Here is a 21,898-nt window from a genome sequence, read left to right as displayed (position 1 = left end):
CATGATTTAAAGCATAGCATTATGGATTGTGGTCAAAAGTGTTTGCAAGCCCCGGCACCAGAAGGTGAACTTCAAGAGAGCAAGGGCTTTGTTTTGTTTTAGAACAGTACGTGGCATCTGTGTTTCACAAATAAGCTGAATGAGTGAATGTCTAACACTATGCTGCCTTCAAGATTAGAGTCAGAAATACAGGAAAAGGTAAATATTATAGGCTTTTCAATACTAGTATTAGTCTGAACCAAATTAAAAAATGTCTTGTTCAGTTCCATCTCTGTACTTGCACACAGGAGGCATATTTTAAAATGAAGGATGTAAGGAAAACCTTAATTGCTGCCCTCAAGGATGGCATCTTTGCCCTTGAGGACAATTAGGTTAGGGGCGAGACGAAACAGAAAATATACACAAGGCACCATACAGCTCACCTGTAACAGGTACCAAAGGCAGGGCAGGGCCACAAGCACTCCCTGGGTAGCGCGAGTGTGCGGGTTTTAGTGCTACAGCTGCCGTGGAGGACACAGCAGAGCACGCCCTGCCTTTTGGTAAGAAAGACAGCGACACAAGTAAATAACTGGCACCTGTCGGTGGCACAGACAAGGCAGCGAAGTTTCCGCCCATGGTCTACCTCAGAAAAGGACAGATGACAGCCGGACTGGCAAAATAAACCTGGACGGAGCTGAGGCTTAAGTCGGGCTTCGTAGAAGGGAAACTGAGCGATAGGTCAAGGTTTCGGGAGCATGTTTCAGTTAGAGAAGTAATTAGAAATCCATGCCCCTTGTGGAAAGGCTGTCAAGGTGAGGTGACCTTGAGTTGAGGCGCGTAGGTGTAAAAAGGTTCCGGGGAATGGTTTAATGGTTCTGCCTCCGAGCGCCCAAGAGAGAAAAAAAAAGCCCTGTTTTGAGACAATACCTGTATTTGGTTTTCTTCCCGTCGTGGGGCGCGGGTGGGGGTTGGAACACAGGACCCAAGGGGCGGTGCCAACGCTCGCGAGTAGGCGGGACCACGCGAGCCCTTCCTCTAGCTACTGGAGACCCGGCGGAGGGGCGGGGTTTCCGGTGGTAGCGGCACTCGGGCGTCGGGTGACGCTAGGCGGACGAATCGTCACGTGACACGGAAGTGACTACGAACAGGAAGAGGACGAAAAAAATAACCGTCCGCGACGCCGAGCCGAACCGGACCAGCAGCCACCATGAACAGCAAAGGCAAGGACAGGGGGCGGTTGGGGTCGTCGGGGGGACTCGTGCTAGCCTGGAGCGAGTGGGCCCGGAGTTCAGGGTCACCAAGCGCTAGGCTTGGGGCGAGCTGCGCCTCGGTCCTGGACCAGCTGCAGTCCCGGGGGCTGCTCCAGACGCCTTCGTCATCCTCGAACTACGGCTACTCGCTCCTTCTCGGCCCTTTCCTCCTTAAACTCTGTGGCGCAGTTTGGAGCTGCGGGCTCGGGTGGAGGGGTGGGGGGGGAAAGGCTTGTCATGATGGGCATCTGCAGGAGCAAATGGGGAGCTAGAGCAGGGATTTGGGTAGGCCAATGGAGCGCCGGCGGAGGCGGGGCGCTGCGCTCCGGAACCAGAGGCTGGCGCCCGGGCTTAACTAGTGAGGTGCCGGCGCTGGTGGGCGGGCCAGGGGGCCAGAAGGGTCTCTCCCCTTCCCTTCGATGGCGGCCCGAAGTTCTCCCGGTTCCTGTGATTGTACTAGTGTCTGGCAGAACACGATCCTCAGCTGTTTCTTAGGACATTTTCCTTTATCTTCTCTCGAGTCTGAAGGTTCACTTCCACCACTCATCTATTTGGAAGTCGACCTTGAGTAGGAATCTATGGGGCAAATCATCATAACCACTGTGACTCAACGAGGTCGTGGGCAGTTACACCAGGCTTGTGAAGACCACCCAGAGCGGAGGCAGGATGTACCTCCCGTTGGTACACTGGCAGGAACGGGTGCCCAGACCTGCCCTGCCTGCATCGATGGAGAAACTTGAGTTCAGCTAGACTTTCCCTTACACCAGTGTGCTAATGGGAAGAGCGCCCTTTATATGGCCAGTTAGAATCCAACATCTTTGTGTGTAAGTGGGATAAGGGTGCAAAGAAAATGCTTATTTTCTTGGCCTCAAAAATCAGGCCCTCCAGAGCAGTCTGTTTACAAATCTGCTTGCTGTCACTAGGTTAGCTACCTAATATGCACTGCCCCATTTTGGTGGCTCTGTATGGTAGGCAACGTGCGTTTTTGTCTTGTCTTCCAGGTCAATATCCAACGCAGCCAACCTACCCTGTGCAGCCTCCTGGGAACCCAGTGTACCCTCAGACCTTGCATCTTCCTCAGGCTCCACCCTATACTGATGCTCCACCTGCCTACTCGGAGGTGCTTCCAGTTTACTAGACTTGAACTGAATACTCTGGGATCACATTTTCAGTCTTCAGTTAAGCCTGACTCCACGTATCTATTAACTCCATAAAGAGTAGAGAGTGCTCACATGAACAGTCTGAAACTGTATACTTCAGCAATTTCTGCTGGGGTTGAGAAGGCATTATCTGATTTTTTTGTTTTTTGGCACAGGCTGAGGTTAGGAAGATGAGTTTGCGTTCCTTGAGCCTAACATTAGCTATAGCAGGAAGTGACCCAAGAGAATACTGAGTGGCAGCGGAAAGGCAGTTTGTGTAACTCACAGCGTAATCTGCACAAGGAGAATTAAGAATTGACTCATGAAAGAGATCTAAAATTGGAATGTCTTAAAGTAACCCGTTCCCTTCTCTTCTACCTCTTCTAGCTCTATCGTCCGAGCTTTGTGCACCCAGGGGCTGCCACAGTCCCCACCATGTCAGCTGCATTTCCTGGCGCCTCACTGTATCTTCCCATGGCCCAATCTGTGGCTGTTGGACCTTTAGGTTCCACAATCCCTATGGCTTATTATCCAGTTGGTCCCATCTATCCACCTGGTTCAGCAGTGCTGGTGGAAGGAGGGTATGATGCAGGTGCCAGATTTGGAGCTGGGGCTACCGCTGGCAACATTCCTGTGAGTATGACCTTACCAGAAAAACTCAGCTCTTGTGTGTTTTAAATTTCTGAAGAGATTCCATCCTTTCACCGTCCCTGGATAATAGCTGTGGTATTAGTGTAACCACTGATTTCCAGTGGTCAGGCAGAAAGCAGATGAGGGGGGCAGGAGAACTATGGAAAGTTAGTAGCATCTGGCACATACCCTGCGGTCTGAGTTAACCAGATTCCTTTGTTTTCCTATCTTAGGAGTCCTGCCTGCTGCCTTTTCAGTTCCAGTTTGGTACTGGTCTAGTAATATTCCTTATTTATTCCATAAACATTTACTTCAAGTTTGCCATCAGCATGGCATTCCATCAGGAAACAAGATGATTAAAAATGGAGAAAGCATAGTCCCTCTTAAGTAACATTTGGAAAGATGCTAGAGGTTGTAGTCCGGTTTCCTGCTTAGTTCGCCCATGCATAAGAATTAGAGCCCCAAATGGTCCTTGCTAGGGCCATCCACTCAAAACCATATGCCTGAAATGAGGTGAGAACGCCTTTGAATGAGTGGTAGGCTCTTTCCTGTTTGTATCTTTGGGTTCACAGAGAATACAGACCTGCTTTACAACCCAAGCTGGTGGTAGGACTAGCTTTAAGATGCGATTGGTCAGCACATTGCCATCTTCCTAACGGATCCTGTTTCACCTGTGTCCCACTTCCCTTGTCTCAGCTGCCCTATGCCCAGTCAACCTTGTCTTTTCCTTTCAGCCTCCACCCCCTGGATGCCCTCCCAACGCTGCTCAGCTTGCAGTCATGCAGGGAGCCAATGTCCTCGTAACTCAGCGGAAGGGAAACTTCTTCATGGGTGGCTCAGATGGTGGCTACACCATCTGGTGAAGAACCAAGGCCACCTCTGTGCCGGGAAAGACATCACATACCTTCAGCACTTCTCACAATGTAACTGCTTTAGTCATATTAACCTGAAGTTGCAGTTTAGACACATGTTGTTGGGGTGTCTTTCTGGTGCCCAAACTTTCAGGCACTTTTCAAACTTAATAAGGAACCATGTAATGGTAGCAGTACCTCCTTAAAGCATTTTGAGGTAGGGGAGGCATCCATTCATAAAATGAATGTGGGTAAAGCAGCCCTAAGGATCTTCCTTTAATTCCTCTGGAGTAATACTGTACCATACTGGTCTTTGCTCTTAGTTAATAAAACATCAAATTAGGTTTGGAGGGAACTTTGATCTTCCTAAGAATTAAAGTTGCCAAATTATTCTGATTGGTCTTTAATCTCCTTTAAGTCTTTGATTTCTATTACTTGTTATAAATGAAACGCATTAGTTGTCTGCCTTTCCCTCCTTTCCATTCTTTGCCCCATGTCCCACCCTCACCTCTAGTCTCTTCCAGTTCCTTCCCGCCAATCTCCATTGAATCAATGGTGCAGGACAGAAAGCCAGTCAGACTAACTTCCTTCTCTCCTTGCACTTGTCCCCACTTGCCATCTTTTAACTAGTCTTTCACAAGGATCCTCTGAAACCCCCTCTGTGCCCCAAGCACAGGCCCCGTTACTTCTGCTTTTGCATCTCCTCAGGCAAAAGTGGAGGGTGCCTCTTGGACCCTCCTCATAGGTTGTTTCTTCATCCATGAACCAAACCCCAATTTGCTTCGGTGCCAGAAAAACAGAGCTCTATTTGAACAAAGGGTGTCAATGCAAACTGTACTGTAAACAGGTTTGTTTAAAATGTGGGGGCAAGGAGGAAGATGCATTTCAAAAGCCGGATGACGTCAGAGCCCAATTAGGGGAGGTTTTCCCATCCAAAAATTGGTTACCGTTCATTGTCAGAATACCTGATGGAGGCCCTCACGGCTCCTGAGAATTCCTCAGCTGGGTTAATGGGGTCATGTTATGAATCCCTCACTACAAAATGACTTGAGTCCAGTGAAATCTCATTAGGGTTAAGAATATTTCAGGGATCCTTAATATTTTGATTTTTGTTTTCTGCAATTGGATTTTATTTTATTTTATAATTTCAGTTCATCTAAATTTTGTGTTCGGTCCATGTGATGTTTGACTGTACCATTGACTGTTATGGAAGTTCAGCGTTGTATGTCTCTCTCTACACTGTGGTGCACTTAACTTGTGGATTTTTTATACTAAAAATGTAGAATAAAGACTATTTTGAAGATTTGAATAAAGTGATGAAGTTGCATTACACCTCACTTCAAGGATTCTTTACTCAACTTGTTTTTAGATTTCTTCTCCATGTATCTTTCATGTCCCACCCAGAATTCAGATAGGTGCTACTGTCATTCTGGGTTTTTGTTTTGTTTTGTTTTTTAAATGAAGCCTTTGAAATAAATTCAGGAGTACGTGGCCAAGATTTGACCATTTTCATGAGTCCCATTCTAGGTGCTTTACTTTTCTTCATTTTACTTCCTAAGCTCTTTCAGATTCTTAAGAGCCTATTATGCCAGAGGTATTCAGAACATAAACTTAGAAATAAGGGAACGACTGACTGTCCTAACTTGCTCTAGAATTTGACTTGAGAAAAATGTTTTAGTATGACAGTCTGTGTAAGTTCAAGGTGACCTTCAGTTTCTCCAAAGTTCTGTGTGGAGAAAATACTGAAAACTAGGATTGTCAAAATTGATTCTTCAACTCTTGGGTCTTGGGAGGAATTGAGCTTGGACAATGGAGGCAATAACAATTAAGACCTCAAAGGAGATTTAGCTTAATTCCAAAGTAAACAGTATTTGGGGAGCTATGATTTCTATCAAAACACTGGGTCTTTTAAACACATATCATTTGGGGACTAAGATCCAAGAAGCTTCTGTGGGCTTGATTCAAAGGACACTGGTCAGAAGAGTGGTGGGGAGATTGTTTCTGGTTCCCTCTGTGTATACACAGAATGGGTCTGGGAAGGGTGTCTGGGTGGCTCGGTTGGTTGAGCATCTGCCTTCAGCTCAGGTCATGATCCCAGGGTCCTGGGATGGAGTCCTGAGTTGGGTTCCCTGCTCAGTGGGGAACTTGCTTCTCTCTCCCTCTACCGCTCCCCCCCTCACTCATGCTTTCTCTCGAGCATGCTCTCTCTCAAATAAATACACCTTAAAAAAAAAAAAAGAATGGGTCTGGGAAATTCTGGCCCTTGCCAGGATGGAAGGTAAAACCATTTCATCTCCCAGGGTATGTTTCTAATGACACCCCTGGGACAAGCTTCCCACGACCATCTTTGTTTCAAACTCCTGAGATTGTTGTGGGAACTTTTTTTTTTTAAGATTTTGTTTATTTATTTGACAGAGACACAGTGAGAGCAGAAACACAAGCAGGGGGAGTGGGAGAGGGAGAAGCAGGCCTCCCGCAGAGCAGGGAGCCCAATCCGGGACTCGATCCCAGGATCCCGGGATCATGACCTGAGCCAAAAGGCAGACGCTTACGACTGAGCCACCCAGGCGCCCAATGGGAACTTCTTCTGAAACTTCCCTAGGGTTCTTTATGTTTGGGAGAGAACATATGCAAACGAGTTAAATAAGCAAAAGAAAATGTCAAAAAAGTTTCAGTATGGATAAGTCAGAATATAAAGGTAGTTACTTCTTGCACACGAGAATCAGATTTCTCTGTCAATGAACATTTTTAATTGTGATAAAAATAGCATCAGTATAAGGTTGTTGGGGAATATGGAAAGGAAGGGCTCAGATTAGGAGATATAGCACATTCATCAGGGGGTGGGGTCTCCATAGTCTCCTGCCCCTCCCCGCTTGGCCTTTTACCATGGTATCCAGCACCTGGGAAGAACTTCTACAGACACTATCTCTGTTCCAGCTGTCACTAGCAGACCAGGTAGGGGACAGAGGAGCAGCCAGCGACCCTAACTCTCCTTCCCTTTGACCTTGAAAAAAGTGAAGATGACTGGGCTCATGTGGCCTGGTGTTGCTCCACCTTGTTGGGCAGCCACCGAAACCAGCTAGACTACAAAGGCCTCGCTAAAGATGTCATCAACAGCTTTCTCTGTGTCCCTGGCATCAGTGATGTTGGCATTTGGGCCTGTGTCCTAGAAGGAGCTCAGGTTTGCCCATATCAGTCAATGCTTCTCACTGGTTTCAGATAAAACTTTCACCTAATAAATAGTGTGTTAGCACTGGAGCCTGGAGAAGCTCCTTGGGGCCCGGGAATCATTAGATGAAATATTCCTCCTTGTCCCTGCCCTTGGCCGAGTCACTTTCCATTTGGAGGATGGCGCTGGGCTCGCCTTCTGCAGGTTCGTAGGTGACGTAGCTGCCTTTGTCCTTGTACAGGTAAAAGAAGATCAAGACCACGACTGAGAGCAGGGTGAGGAAGACCACGGTGATAACAACTTGGAAAGGAGAGGGAAAATGCAGAGATGGTTCAGGATTGAGGATGTCTCAGTAATTCATGGGGTCCCCCGAATTCAACGATTCCCTCACTTTTTATAAAGATCCTTCTGTTCTAGTTAACCAGCGTCCACTTCCAAAATCCATATTCCCCCTCAAGTCCCACTTCCACGGTGCATGATAATCTGAAGTGTCCTGGGGCTTAAGCTAAACACACATGGCTTTTGATTTCTAACAAAACCACCCCCTCTCAACCAGTTCCTGATGGTTCTGATAGAAACAGGAAGGAGGGAAACAGGAAATAGCTTATCCCAACAGGAAGGCATTTTTAAATCCACAGCCTCCTGCAGGGCTTTCTCTGATCCCTCCCACCCTCGTCCTCACGCGTCTGACAAAACCACACATGTTCCCATCCCCACCCGCACACTGGAGTGTACTGCCCGTACACACCTATATCTATTTGTGGCCGCTTCCCACATTTACTGGCAGTGTCTCGGGCGTGAAGCCTCTAAGTCTTTTATAGCCTTGTGTGTGTGCATAGAAGATAACCTACGTGCCAAAACGAGCCCATTAATGGATTTGGTCTCCAATTTGTGGTGCTTTCCTGCATAGGGAAAATCCTTGATCACTACACTGGGTTGCCAGTCTATGGAGCAAGAGAGCCCCTGAATTCAAAATGGATTTGGCTCAGGGCCTTTGTTACCTGCAATGAGTGCTGTGCTGGCCTCGGCTTCTGGGGACAGGGCTTCAGTGGCCTGAAGAATTGGGGTGGTCACCAGTTCTTCTAGAAAATTTAGAAAAGTGAAAAAGGAAATGGGGTGAATTCTTTTGTCATACAGTGGTTAAGAGTATGGGCTTTGGAGGGGCACCTGGGTGGCTCAGATGGTTAAGCGTCTGCCTTCGGCTCAGGTCATGGTCCTAGGGTCCTGTGATCGAGCCCTGCATCGGGCTCCCTGCTTGGCGGGGAACCTGCTTCTCCCTCTCCCTCAATTGTTCCCCCTGCTTGTGCTCTCTCACTCTCTCTGTCAAATAAATAAACAAAATCTTAAAAAAAAAAGAGTATGGGCTTTGGAGCCTAACTGATGAGGTTCTGAGCTCTGTCCTTTACTGGCTGTGTTACCTTCAGAAAATTACCTAACCCCTCTGTGCATTAGCGTCTTCATCTGCTTTTTAGGGTTGTTGTGACAGGGAGGAGGTAACTCAATAAGGATAAGCTATTATTAGGAATGCATACTCTTACACAGATGAGATCAAATGATGAGTGTATATACATGTATATATATTTACATTATATTGGCAGAGCTATTTCTTTAATGTTCTTACAAACTCGTTTTGTTTTTTTTTTTTAAAGATTTTATTTATTTATTTGACAGAGAGAGACACAGCGAGAGCAGGAACACAAGCAGGGGAGTGGGAGAGGGAGAAGCAGGCCTCCGGCTGAGCCGGGAGCCCGATGTGGGACTTGTTCCCAGGACCCACATCGGGCTCCTGGCTCAGCGGGGAGCCTGCTTCTCCCTCTGCCTCTCTCCCTGCTCATGCTCTCTTTCTCTCTCTGTATCTCTGTGTCTCAAGTGAATAAATAAAATCTTTAAAAAAAAAAAGTATTTACATGGGCCGTCAGGGAGCCCTTTACTTCTGTCCCTAGTTAGCATTTTAGTGTAGGGATTTGAAAAGGCACCGAGTTAAGGTTACTGCAGGACAGGGCGCCTGGGTGGCTCAGATGGTTAAGCGTCTGCCTTCGGCTCAGGTCATGATCCCAGGGTCCTGGGATCGAGTCCCGCATCGGGCTCCTTGTTAAGCAGGGAGTCTGCTTCTCCCTCTCCCTCTGCCTTTCCCCCTGCTTCTTCTCTCTCTGTCTCTCCCGCAAATGAATAAATAAAAATCTTTAAAAAAAAAAAAAAAAAGGTTACTGCAGGACAGAGGTATCCTGGGGAAAAGGGGCTGGCTGACCCTGACATCGCCCACAGGAGACATTATTCAATATTCATTCAATAAATAATAGCAGCACTCATTAACCGCCTACCCTTCATCAGGTATTGGGGGCCAGGCACACTGGGGATATAATGGTAAGCAAATGGCCTGCCTTCATGGAGCTGACCCTCTACCATGCCATGGTTCACGGTTAATGACCGCAATACACGAGACAAAGGAGATCTCGGGCACACAGGAGAGCCCGGGACAGAGGGCCTTGATCTAGTCTTCCAGCAGGGCACAGCCTTCCCAGGAAGTGAGATGTGAGCTGGCCACTGAAGCAGGGGGTAGGAGTTTACAAGGTAAAAGGGACAAGGGCCCGCGCAGCTTGAGCACAGTGCAGGAGCGTGACTCCCCTCCGATGCCTGCCGCCTTCAGGTTTCCATCCAGGGCCAGTGATATGTAGTCACCAGCGGGGGGACTGGGAGCCTGGGAGCAGTGCTGAAAGGGGCCAATGGTGTTGAGGGGTCTTTTCACACAGGCCAAGAAGGGGCCTGATGAACCTGGTCCTGCAACAGAGAAAGCAGGGGTGGGCTGCCTAGAGCAACCCCCCACTCCCAAGGCCAGGCCACAGGGTCACGTCTCCTGATTCCCTCCTGCGCGGTCCTGCTCTCCTGCTGCCGCTGGGGGCGACATTAACCAACCCTGCAGGGCAACGATGAGGCCTGAATGAGAGCGCAGGAAGCAATCACATAGTGACGCTGTTTCTGTGCTTAGTGCTTAAAAGGGAAAGCTAGTCTCGGTTCGAACCTTGCCCCAACATACTACTAGGTGACCTTAAGGACGTTACTAAACCTCTTGGAGCTTTAGTTTCTTGAACTGCAAAACAGAGGTGTGGTGGGCAGCTGGTGAGGTGGCTCGGGATGGTCCCCGCTGCCTGGTGTTTATTTACACCCTGTGTAAGCCCCTCTCCCTGTGTGTGGGCTGGACCCAGGGACTTGCTTCTCACAAAGAGAGTACAGCAAAAGTGATGGGCTGTCACTTCTGAGATTACGCTGTGACTTCCATCAAAGAGAAGCCTTGAACTTTACCCTCCTGATTCTTGCCTCAGACTGCTGCCCCTCACCATGCACACTTTCCTCCCCCAAACCTCCCAGGGCTGCACTTCATCTTCCCACCATTGATCTAGAATGCTGTACAGATGCTCTTAGTCTTGCCTTCCTTAAACATTAGAAAACGTAAGCTATACAAAGCACTGAGAAGAATAGTTTATGTACGGGAGCTTAAGTATAAAGATTAAGAAGATTCAATTCAATCAATCAACAGCAATTTACTTTGCCCCTACCATGTGCCGGAGGTACAGTCATAGATGCTGAGAAAGGGGCGGTGATGAAGTCAACCAGGGACTGGACCATGGAGCTCAATCTCAGTGAGGGTTCAGAGGGCAGATACATATGACTCCCAGAGGATGGAAGATGACTGCTATTTGGGAAATTCTGCAAATGATCCCAATTATAGCAGCTGCCATTTACTAAGTCCCTGCTTCGTGCTGGGTGCTTTATAGACATACTCCTTAATCCTTACATCAATCACTTCAAAGTAGGTGTTTTTATTTGCTAATGTGGACCCCGAGGCCCCAGGAGAGTTAAATGGCATGGCTCATGTCACACATGATGGAACAGTGCATGGAGCCAAGATCTGAATCCAGGACTACACGCTCCAAAGCCCAAGCAAGGTATTTATACTAATCCTTCCTACTATGTCCTTTTCTTTTTTCCCAGAGATTACCACGGGGCAGCAAAACAAGCTTTCCAGAAAGCTCAAGGGTTTAAAAAACAGGGGTAAAGGCGGGAGAAACACCAGCCGACCACAATCCGCTACACGCTGTCGTGCCACAGAGTGCGTCCTTAATGCGGACTGGCTCAGGGGCAACTGGTGAGCGGGCCGTGACGTCTGTGTAACGGGGAAGACATTTTGCCTCACAGGCAACATCCTTCTTAACTTTAACGCTTGAGGTGCTCAGAGGCAAGCTCGCTACAACCGAAGAGCACATTTTGGCAATGTAGAAAGACCTGCAGGAACATACAGTTCGGGGTCCCTGGGTGGCTCAGTGGGTTAAGCGTCTGCCTTCAGCCCAGGTCATGATCCCAGGCTCCTGGGATCGAGTCCTGCGTGGGGCTCCCTGCTTGGCCAGGAGCCTGCTTCTCCCCCTCTGGCCCCACCCCCGCTCCCGCTCCCGTTCTCTCTCGCTATCTCTCTCTCTCAAATAAATACATAAAATAGTAAAAAAAAAAAAAAAAAAAAAAGACACACACACCAAAAAAAAAGCCTCCTTCGTGGATGCAGTTTTTGGTTGGAAGCCATCTGGTGAAGCAGTTAAGTACAAAATGAAGGAGGTACAAAGAAATTTACCTCTAGACGAAGACAACCGAGTAATGAAGAAGGCGGACCCTACATCAGATTTTTACTTCTGATGAAAATGGTCTCTGTTGGAAGCAAAGACTCTCTGGCATCTAATTCTAAAAGGAGGAAGCACACACCTCAGGAACAAAGGCTCACCCATTTTGTAGCACGTGTCAGAATTTCCTTTGTTTTTAAGGCTGAGTAATATAACAAAGGAAGTTCTGACATACGCTACAGAATGGATGCCACTTAGATGAGGTACCGAGAATAGCCAGATTCATAGGGACAGGAAGTAGAATAGTGGTTGTCAGGAACTGGGGGGAGAGGGGATGGGTAGCTGTTACTACTTTTTTTTTTTTAAGATTTTATTTTTAAGTAATCTCTCCACCCAATGTGGGGCTTGAACTTAAAATCCGGAGATCAAGAGCTGCATGTTTTACCGAATGAGCCAGCCAGAGGCCCTGGGATAGGAGTTGTTGTTTAATGGGTAGAGAGTTCAGTTTGGGTGTGAATATACTTAATGGTATACTTAAATATTGTAAGTTTTATGTTATGTATAATTTTACTGTAATTAAAAAACTTTTCTTCATACAGTTTACATTCTGAGAAGATGGACAATAAATAAAATAAGAAAAAGATATACTGTATTACATACTGATTAGTGCTATGTAGGAAAAAAGAGCAGGATGGGCACCTGGGTGGCTCAGTCAGTTAAGCACCTGCCTTCGGCTCAGGTCATGATCCCAGGGTCCTGGGATTGAGCCCCGCATCGGGCTCCCGGCTCCGCGGGAAGCCTGCTTCTCCCTCTCCCACTCCCCCTGCTTGTGTTCCCTCTCTCGCTGTGTCTCTCTCTGTCAAATAAATAAAATCTTAAAAAAAAAAAAGAAAGAAAAGCACTGGGGCTGTTGCATGCTTGGCATGCTTAAGGCACAGCACAGAGGTCACTGAACAGAGCAAGGGAGAAGCAAGAGGAGATGAAATTGAGGGGCCTGTATACTATGGGTGCTGCAGGCCATGGAAGGGATTTGGCTTTTTCAGTGACTGAAATGAGAACCTCATAGAGGTTTTGGGGCACAGACTGGATCTATATTCCAAAGCAGTGCTTCTCAACCTCTGTTGTGCATAGGAATCTCCTAGGGATCTTGTTAAAATGATTCAGGGGGTCTGGGGTAGGGCCTGAAATTCCAAAGACCATGCTTTTGAAACACTGAGCCCACCACGTTGTGAGGAAGCCCAGTGTAGCCCAGTGAAACAGTGGTAGGATTCTGGATACATTCGACACCAAGACTGATGGGGTATGGGGTGGAGTCAAGGATGACACCAAGGTTTGGGGCTTGAGTGACTGGAGGGAAGGAAGGCATGGTGTCACCCGAGCTGGGAAGCCTGCAGGAGGAACAGATTTGGAAGGGAAGATCCGAGTTCAATTTTGGACATGACTGCTTATTAGACACCCAAGGGCGGCTGTTAAGACTGGAATTTTGGGAAGAGGTCTGGACTGGAGATTTAAAAAGTCAGCATATTTCAGCCCCCGAAAAATAGGTGAGCTCACCGAGGGAATAAGTACCGATAAAGAGGCCCAAGGGCTGAGCTCAGAAAGGAAAGAACAAAGAAGACTGAGATGTAGCAGCCAAAGAGATCAAGTGCAAGGACTACTGGGTTTCGCTATGCAGGGCTCATGAATGACCCAGACAAGAGACGCTCCGGTGACGTGCTGTGTGTAAGGCCCTGGCTGACACTGGATTCAAGAAAAAAAAGAGGAAGAAGAGGAACTGGAGGCAGAATATAGATAAACTCTTTTTTCTGTAAATGTGAGCAGAGAAATGGGAGTTCCTCCTGACGCTGGAGGAGGAAGGGAGCTCAAATTTTTTGTTTGGTTTTTCATGGATGGGAGAAACGACAGCATGTTTATGTACAAATAGGAAGGATAGGCGTAAGTCGGAAGAGAGGGAACTGCTGGGGATGCATGAGGGAGGTCAGTGGCTGCAACCGCGTCCTTGGAGGGATGGGGTCCAGTGCCCAGAAAGAGGGGCTGGCTGCAGACAGAGCGGAGTGCATGCTACTGACATGCACGTGGGCACAGAGGCAGGTGGTGGAGAGATGGGGGCAGTGGGGGCCTTGGGCAGTTCTTTCTGAGGACGTTAATTTGCTCAAGAAAACAGAATGCAAGGTCATCTATTGAGAGTGAGGATGGGAGAGCCGAAGGTGCTGTAGGAGTAAATAGTGTCTTATCACAGGACCCGGATAAGGCTGTTTATAATAGGGGTGCCTGGGTGGCTCAGTCAGTTAAGCGTCTGACTCTTGGTTTCGCCTGAGGTCATGATCTCAGGGTCCTGGAATGGAGCCTCGCATCAGGCTCCCTGCTCAGCAGGGAGTCTGCTTCTCTCCCTCTCCCTCTGCTGCTCCCCCTGCTTATGCTCACTTTCTTTCTCTCTCTCCACAATAAATAAATAAATATGTTTTAAAAGACTTTATAATATCCTGCGGAGTAATACAGCCTGGCTATCAGGACTAAGTGGAGTAGAAATTGACCATCAAGGAATGAAGTGGTCCAAGTCTAACCACAAATTCTTCCACTGGGATTTGACCTTAGTTCTTTTTGAATTGATACTGTTATGTCAAACCATGCCAGGACCAAATCTGAGGTCTTCCTGTAATTCAAAATAAAAATACTACATTGCAAGACAGGCATAAGAAAGTTCAGTATCATTTGTCCCTGATGGTAATAACTCTGGCTTTTTTGCTTGACTTTTCTAATACACTGCATATTAAATTCTTTGCAAGATCTTAAATTCTTTGCAAGATCTTTTGTTTTGGTGGCCTGCTTGTGCCTTCTGCATAAGCTGCATGTGGAAGTGCTTCGTGCCCTTTGCATAAACGCAGACTCCTGCAGGCCCAGGAGAGGTGTGGCAAATTTGTGCAAGTCTCCAAACAAGAGGGGCAGCTAATAAGTTGATAAACAGAGAGATTTCAAATGACTGGAGAAATGGGCCAAACTGAACAAGATGAGAATTTGAGATTCCTCAGTCTTGTTCAACTACTGACGAAGAAAGAATGGAGATGCTATGGCTTGGCAGCAGCACATATAAAAAAAGACTTACAGTGAGATCACCCAAAAGCCACGGGCATTGGAAGGATAATACCCTCAAATGGCAACAAGAGTGACAGCTAGGTTGCAGAATTTTGGATGGTTTTTCTTTTTTTCTATATGCTTTCCTTTATCTCCCAAATTTCTTACGATGATAAATGCAGTTGACTCTTGAACAACATGGGTTTGAACTGCATGGACCCACATACAAAGTGGATTTCCCTCCATAAGTACAGCACAGTACTGTAAATGCATTTTTCTCTGATGATCTTAACATTTTCTTTTCTCTAGCTTCCTTTATTGCAAGAATACAGTATGTAGTACATATACCATATAAAATGTGTTAACTGACGGCTACTGGTAAGGCTTTCGGTCAACAGTAGGCTATTAGTAGTTAAGTTTTGTGAGAGTCAAAAGTTATACATGGATTTTTGACTGTGTGGGGGGACTAGCGCCCCTAGTCCCCATGTTTTCAAGGGTCAACTGTTCTTTTATAATCTTTTTTTTTAAAGATTTTATTTATTTATTTGACAGAGATAGACACAGCGAGAGTAGGGACACAAGCAGGGGGAGTGGGAGAGGGAGAAGCAGGCTTCCCCCTGAGCAGGGAGCCTGATGTGGGGTTCGATCCCAGAACGCTGGGATCATAACCTGAGCCGAAGGCAGACGCTTAACGACTGAGCCACCTAGGCGCCCTGTTCTTCTATAATCTTAAAAAATTTAAAACTTGCTGTTTTTCTAGGCACCATTAATATAATGGGGCTCTTCAATGGAGACAACAGTGCGGCCCTACTTTGTGCCACTCTTAGACTGCTGAATCTGGGTATGACAGTTTTGTGTGGTGAGCAGCCAACAAAGTGAATGGCTTGGAAACTGTATCAGATAAGGAAAGCTGGTAAGAGAAAGCCCAGCAAGGAAACTTAGGGAGAGCCTAGAACTTGAATGCTACCTTCAAATATGTCAAGGGATGACCTGTGCAAGAGGACCACTGGCAGAAACTAATGGGACAGAGAGGTCTCTCCCAGAGAAGGAAGAGCAAAACTGGCCAGATGCTTCATGGGGTACTGGAGAGAGAATTCTAGCACAGAATGGGTGGTTTGACTAGCTGACCCTGAGGACTTTTCTCAGCCTTAATTTTGGAATTTTTATAAATTGAAAGTGTTCTATCAGAATTCTCTTTAAAATCAAATTTTTGAACAGGTGAAATCTCAGCAAAGGCTGTAGTTTAGTTATCAGTACTATACCAATGTTAATTTCTTGGTTTTCACAACATGCCATGGTCATATAAGATACTGACATTAGGGAAAACTGGCTGGAGGGTATATGGGAACTTTCTATATTATTTTTTGCAACTTTTCTGTAAATCTAAAATTACTCCAAAATAAAATGTTTACTTAAAAAAAAAAAATCAAGGGCCCCTGGGTGACTCAGTTGTTGAGTGTGTCTGCCTTCGGCTCAGGTCATGATCCCAGAGTCCTGGGATCGAGTCCCACATCGGTCTCCCTGCTCCGTGGGAAGCCTGCTTCTCCCTCTCCCACTCCCCCTGCTTGTGTTCCCTCTCTCGCTGTCTCTCTGTCAAATAAATAAATAAAATATTTTTAAAAAATCAAATTTTTGAACTCCACTCTGCATAAAAGAGCTGTTTCAGACTAAGTGAAACAGCTAGGTGCTAAGGAGCTAGGGTCTTCAGGTTTCAAGTGCCAGAACTGTAATCTATGGGGGCGCCTGGCTGGCTCATTTGGTAGAGCATGTATGTGACTCTTAATCTAAGGGTCTAAAAGTCGTGAGTTCAAGCCCCATGCTGGGCGTGGAGCCTACTTAAAATTAAAAAGAAAAAAAAGAAAACAGAGCTGTAATCTATATTTGTTATTTACAGTTTATGAAACATACATTATTTTATCTCTACTTCACAGTCATGATGTAAGCAGGGTTGGTATTATCATTATGTACAAGCTCAGCAAATTGCATCAACCAGCCCAGGGTCACTGAGCTGCTGGCTGAGCTGGGCTTCAAATCTATCTCCTCATTCCAAGGTATTTTTCCACCACGCACTATCAACTCTCCAGGTTCTGGAAACATCTCTGCTCTGCCTCAGCTAACCATTTTAGTTGACGTGTCCACTGGGTTTGGTTCCCTGAATTTTACTGCAGAATGGAAAGGGTGTTCACTATAGTACTGTTTGCAAGAGTGACGCATATCTGAATGTCCATCAGCAGAGGAATGATTAAGTAAATTACAGGCCATTCAGTCTGGAAACACTATACAGTTGTCAAAAGGAATGACGTGGATCTGTAATTACTGGCAAGGGATATATGGTGAGATGAAAAAAGCAAATTGCTAGGGCAGGAATGTGTAGAAGATTACGTGTTTGAAAAAAAGTAAATTAAAATGGAACTATAAACACACACATACACATATATATGTCTGCATATACATAAAAAAGGTCTAGAAGGCTATTCCTTGAGGGGCATGTAATAGCTTTTTAACGAAAAAATAAACAACAACAAAGTAAACTTAAGTTCAGGAAGCCTGGCATAAAAGGGGGTGAATGGCTCACAGCTCTCCCCCCCATTATCTCCTGTTCCGACACCATTTCTCTCCTGTCTTCCTGTCCAAACAAAGGAATGGTAATTTTACTCCCTTCCTTCCCTCTCCTCAGGCTTGGAAGGACTGTAACACCATTTTTCTCTCAGGTAGGGGGCTTGGGGTAGAGGAACACAACAAGATTTGAGGCTCCACTCAAATCCTAACCAATTGCAAATGAACCTCAAGATCTACTTTGCTTATGTACCCTTTTTTTGGTTGTTGTTAACCCAGATACCTGTTGGCTTCTTTGTGGCCATTGTTTTCAGGCTAAATCTCTTATCACTGAGGCATCACATCCTTTGCCACCTGAGTCTGCCAACCTACTTAATTTGCTCTAGACCTGCCCAACAAAGGGCGGTTCCCTCAATTCTCCTTTCCATGGGAACCCGCCCTGGAATTCTACTTCCTTTCTCTTTTCTTCTCTTTCCTGGGCTTGGGCCAGTGGGGTGCAGTGAGACTCAGAGCGGTGTACCGTGACAGAGAGGACACAGGCTTTGGAGTAAATCAGTACTGGGCACAAAATCCTGCCTCGGCCTTTATTAGCCACACGACCTTGGGAGAATTTAACCTCTGAAAATTTCTTAATTACCCCGAACCTCAGTTTTTGCTTCTGTAAAATGAGAATAAAACCTGCTCACGAGGCTGGGATAAGGAATAAGCAAGATGAGAAACAACAACAACAAAACAAGCCAATTAAAAAATGGGTAAGGACTTGAATAGAGATTTCTCTAAAGGAGATATTAAAAAAAAAAAAGATATGCAGATGGCACAAGAAAAGATGCTCAATATCACTAATCATTAGGGAAATGTAAATCAAAACCACAAAGAGATAGCACTTCACACCCACTAGGAATGCTACTATAAAAAAAAAGAAAGAAAGAAAAGAACAAGTGTTGGTGAGGTGTGGAGAAATCAGAACCCTGCACACTGCTGGTGGGATACAACATGGTGCAGCCGCTGTGGACAACAGTGTGGCAGTTCCTCAAAAAATTAAGCAGAATTACCACGTGATCCAGCAATTCCACTTCTGGGTATATACCTGAAAGAACTGAAAGTAGGTACTCGAGAAGAAATTTGTATACCCATATCCCTAGCAGCCTTGTTCACGATAGCCAAAGGGTGGAAGTAATCTCTTGATGGATGAATGGATAAACAAAATGATATAGTACATGTATATATAATGACGCATGCATGATATTATCCAGCCTTAAAAAGAAGGACATTCTGACACATGCTACAACATGGACGGACTTGAGATGCTAAGTGAAAAAGCTAGATACAAAATGACAAGTACTGGGGGCACCTGGGTGGCTCAGTCATTAAGCGTCTGCCTTCGGCTCAGGTCATGGTCCCAGGGTCCTGGGATCGAGCCCCGCATTGGGCTCCCTGCTCTGCGGGAAGCCTGCTTCTCCCTCTCCCACTCCCCCTGCTTGTGTTCCTGCTCTCGCTGTGTCTCTCTGTCAAATAAATAAAATCTTTTAAAAAAAAATGACAAATATTGTATGATTCCACTTATATGAGGTACCTAGTCAAATTTACACAGATAGAAAGTAAAATGCTGGTCATTAGGAGCCGGAGGGAGGGGGAATGGGGAGCTACTGTTTAATCGATACAGTTTCAGTTTGGGAAGATGATACAGTTCTGGAGATGGACGGTAATGACGACTGAACAACAGCGTGAATGTTAATCAATACTTCATGCCGCCAAACTACCAAAACATGGTTAAAATAATAACATATTATGTATATTTTACCACAAATTAAAAAAAAAAAGGGAAAATTTGCCCAAGTCCTAACTTCTCACTTAGCTGCCAAAGCATCACCTCTTTTCCCTATGGGTAGGTTTATTCTAGAGGTCCTCTGCCTTTTCCTCCAGAACACCTTCTGGGAAAGATGCAATCTGTGGTCTCAACGCATGGCACTAACTTGATCTGGAACAGCCACTGCACCCTTCTTGGTCTGTACAAACCACATCCATTCTTCAAGGTTAAGTGCTCCCTCCCGTTCCATTCCCCACTCATGAAGCCTTTGCTGACCAATCTAGACTTCGATCCACTTCTCCCTCTTGTCTCTCCCTGGATAATGGACATTCCGAATTATGTGCTTCATGGTCACAGAGGACAGTGTCTTCAACTTCCCTGGGGTTGTCACTCGTTTTCACATCAGTATAGTAGATAGTGTGTCCTAATGAATGACGAATGAGGCCGCGTACCTGAAAACAGAGGTACATAGACCAACCAAGGTTTGGTTCCTCCCTTACCCTACCGTACACAACGAAAACCATCAGTGACTATCTGATGGTTTGTCTGGCTCAGCTTGGTTACTAAACAAAAGGCGGGAATTCTTTCTCAATGTGATGAGGTGGATCCCTGCCTGAGCATAGATAGCTCCAGGAACCAATGGATTTTGATGCTGGAGTGTATCATCAGAGGAGTGGAATTAAAAAGCAGGCAGAATTCCTTTCCAGGAAAAGGTGGGTCTCTAACAAGCACCCGTTAATAATAATAACCAATGTTACTGAGTGCTTACTAGATATGAGGCACTGTGCTAGGTGTTTTATATGGGTTATCTCATTAATCTTCATGAATAAGCTCATAAGATAGGTACCATTTCCCCCTTTTACAAATGAGAAAACTGGAGCTTAGAGAATGGATCACTCACTGAAGGTCACAAAGCTTTAAGTGGTAGCACTGGGAACTGGCCCAGGTCCATGTGATTTCAGATTCAAACTGCACCAAAGCAAGCATTTTGGTTGCCCTCCGCAGCTTCCCAGCTTCCCAGGACCTTTTCCGGTGTGAGGCCGGCACAGGGAAGTAGGAGGGTCACTGCATCTGGGCTGAGGCTCAGGGAATTCCAGGCCTGGGCTGGAGGTGGGGGAATATTAACAAGTCTCTACCATTCGTATCGGGAAAGGCCTTCACCTACCTCCTGGAGAAGGCGTGGTTAGCAGGCTAGTCATTGCAGCAAGAGGATTGGGCACCAGGGAGAGGCAGATCTGTATGAAGAGGGACAAAGACAGGCGTGAGGTGGGCCCCTACTGGGGCTGGAGACGCCGAAGTCCCAGGAAAGCCTCTGAAAGGGCCGGGTTTTCCCGGATTCCTTCCCCCATGGGGCTAGTCCTAAACCCTTCCCTTTTGGTTTCCCTGAGTATCTCTTCAGGCTGCAGGTGCCAAGAGCAGAGCCGAGACCTCTGGTACTTGGTGTGGGTTGCCTTTGACCGTACTACCCCGAGATCCTTTCACCTGGCCACCACATTTACCTAAGGGATTTCTCCCGGCCTGAGAAAGTTAGGCGAAGCTATGCAAATTAACAGCGGACCCAGTTTCACCAAGCTGCAGGCACAGGTACCCCGCTCTTCCCCGAGCCGCGAGTCTGCGCGCAACCGTCCACTAGGGGTCAGGAGAGGGCCGGGAGGGCAGGACGCGACGGCTCCGGTGCCCGCGTGGGGGCAGGGCAGGGCCGGGGCCTGGGGGCCGGGAGCCAGACACTTGAACGTGGAGGTGAGGGGCCTCAGTCCCCTTCAGGCCTGTCCCCGACCAGCCGCTGTCCCGCGCGGGCCCGCTCCCCCCGCCAGCCCTCCCCTGCCTGCCGAACCCCACCGGCCGGCCGGTAGCGCCGACCCCACTTGGCCCGGCCCGGGACTCGGCGCCCCGCGCGGACGTCGAGGCTCGCGAGGCGACGACCCGGCGACCGGTCTCGGCCCCGCCTCCCGCCCCGGCCCTCCCGCGTTACCGGCACACGGCTGCCGGGGCAGCCCGCGGCGCGCGCGGCCGTCCGTCCGAGCAGCCCGCTCCGAGCGGCCGCGACGGGAGAGGCTCCGGCCGCTCTGGGCTCGCGTCGCTCCGGCGGCCGAGGCGACGGCGGTGTACGTGCGGCCCCCGGGCTCGCCTGGCCTCGCCCTCCCCCGATGCCCTCCTCCGCGTGCTCAACCTACCAGTCGGACGGGCGGCCGGGGGAGGGCCCGGCGCCACTCCGCGCGTCCTTTTGAACTCGCCGGGGGCGGGAAAGGCGGAGGTTCGCGGAGAGCCGCCGAGGGACACAGAGCGGGAGGAAGCCGCGGACGGACGCGCGGAGCGAGCGGCGGAGGCCGGCCGGCAGTGGGGGTGGAGGGACCGGCCGACTGGGTGGGACAGGAAAAGAGGAGAGAAACCGCCCTCTGCAGGTTCCCTCTGCCTGCCCGGCCGCCTCTGCTCCCCCGGGAGGAAAGGCTGCTTTTCCTTGTCCGACTGTCACTTTACTCTCCACCCGGAGCCGCTTCCTCCTTCGGCCCGAGGCTCCAGACGGCGTGGGATCGGAACTGGGATAACTGGGATCTGTCCGCTTGCCCCCCATCGACGTAATCTGAATTTCCAGCAGATGTGGAAAGTTACATTTACTTGCGTTTGCCTATCATTTACGTAAATAAGCTCGGTGTCCAGAATCTTGGAGTGTAAGCTAACTCAGGCGCACCGCGGCCGGGAAGCTGGGAGCACTGGTGGGGAGGGGACCGGTGCCCCATCCGGATCCTCCTCGTCTGACGTTCTTCTGAGGCCGTTTAGTATAGAGGTTAAGAGCGTCGTGGACTTTGGATTCAAACAGTCCCAGCCCCGCCGCTTGTT

The 21,898-nt window shown here is 47.8% G+C and overlaps 3 protein-coding genes across 5 annotated transcripts in view; 1 reads left to right on the top strand and 2 right to left on the bottom strand.

Moving 5' to 3' along the window:
* Window positions 1-1,040, bottom strand: part of POU6F1 (POU class 6 homeobox 1) — a 45,110-nt gene extending 44,070 nt beyond the window's left edge. The window contains exon 1 of one of the 2 annotated variants that reach the window (XM_073881983.1): window positions 907-1,040. The gene's annotated coding sequence lies outside the window, so the exon portion shown is untranslated. The remainder of the gene's footprint in view (window positions 1-906) is intronic. The other variant, XM_073881988.1, reaches the window with a different exon arrangement.
* A 24-nt stretch (window positions 1,041-1,064) lies between these two features.
* On the top strand, window positions 1,065-5,186 carry DAZAP2 (DAZ associated protein 2). 2 transcript variants are annotated; one of them, XM_025882656.2, is made up of 4 exons: window positions 1,065-1,199; window positions 2,231-2,349; window positions 2,756-2,924; window positions 3,733-5,186. In XM_025882656.2, exons 1-4 carry the CDS (start codon window positions 1,187-1,189, stop codon window positions 4,053-4,055), a joined length of 624 nt encoding a protein of 207 aa, XP_025738441.1. In that variant the 5' UTR covers window positions 1,065-1,186; the 3' UTR covers window positions 4,056-5,186. The 2 variants fall into 2 exon arrangements, with proteins under 2 accessions (XP_025738441.1, XP_025738440.1); XM_025882655.2 differs by having other exon boundaries at window positions 2,756-3,001; window positions 3,733-3,995.
* Window positions 5,187-6,576: 1,390 nt separating this feature from the next.
* SMAGP (small cell adhesion glycoprotein) lies at window positions 6,577-21,632 on the bottom strand. The gene is made up of 5 exons (XM_025883328.1): window positions 21,534-21,632; window positions 21,033-21,230; window positions 20,226-20,295; window positions 8,020-8,100; window positions 6,577-7,318 (listed from the first exon to the last, which is right to left on the bottom strand). Exons 1-5 carry the CDS (start codon window positions 21,630-21,632, stop codon window positions 7,140-7,142), a joined length of 627 nt encoding a protein of 208 aa, XP_025739113.1. The 3' UTR covers window positions 6,577-7,139.
* Between the last annotated feature and the right edge of the window lie 266 nt (window positions 21,633-21,898).

The sequence above is a fragment of the Callorhinus ursinus genome, unplaced genomic scaffold, assembly GCF_003265705.2.
Source record: "Callorhinus ursinus isolate GAN/ISIS: 27379988/994484 unplaced genomic scaffold, GSC_fseal_2.0 scaffold44, whole genome shotgun sequence".
NCBI classification, from domain to species: domain Eukaryota; kingdom Metazoa; phylum Chordata; class Mammalia; order Carnivora; family Otariidae; genus Callorhinus; species Callorhinus ursinus.
The sequence above is the reverse complement of the archived record's forward strand: the minus strand, read 5'-3'. Positions and strand labels throughout refer to the sequence as shown.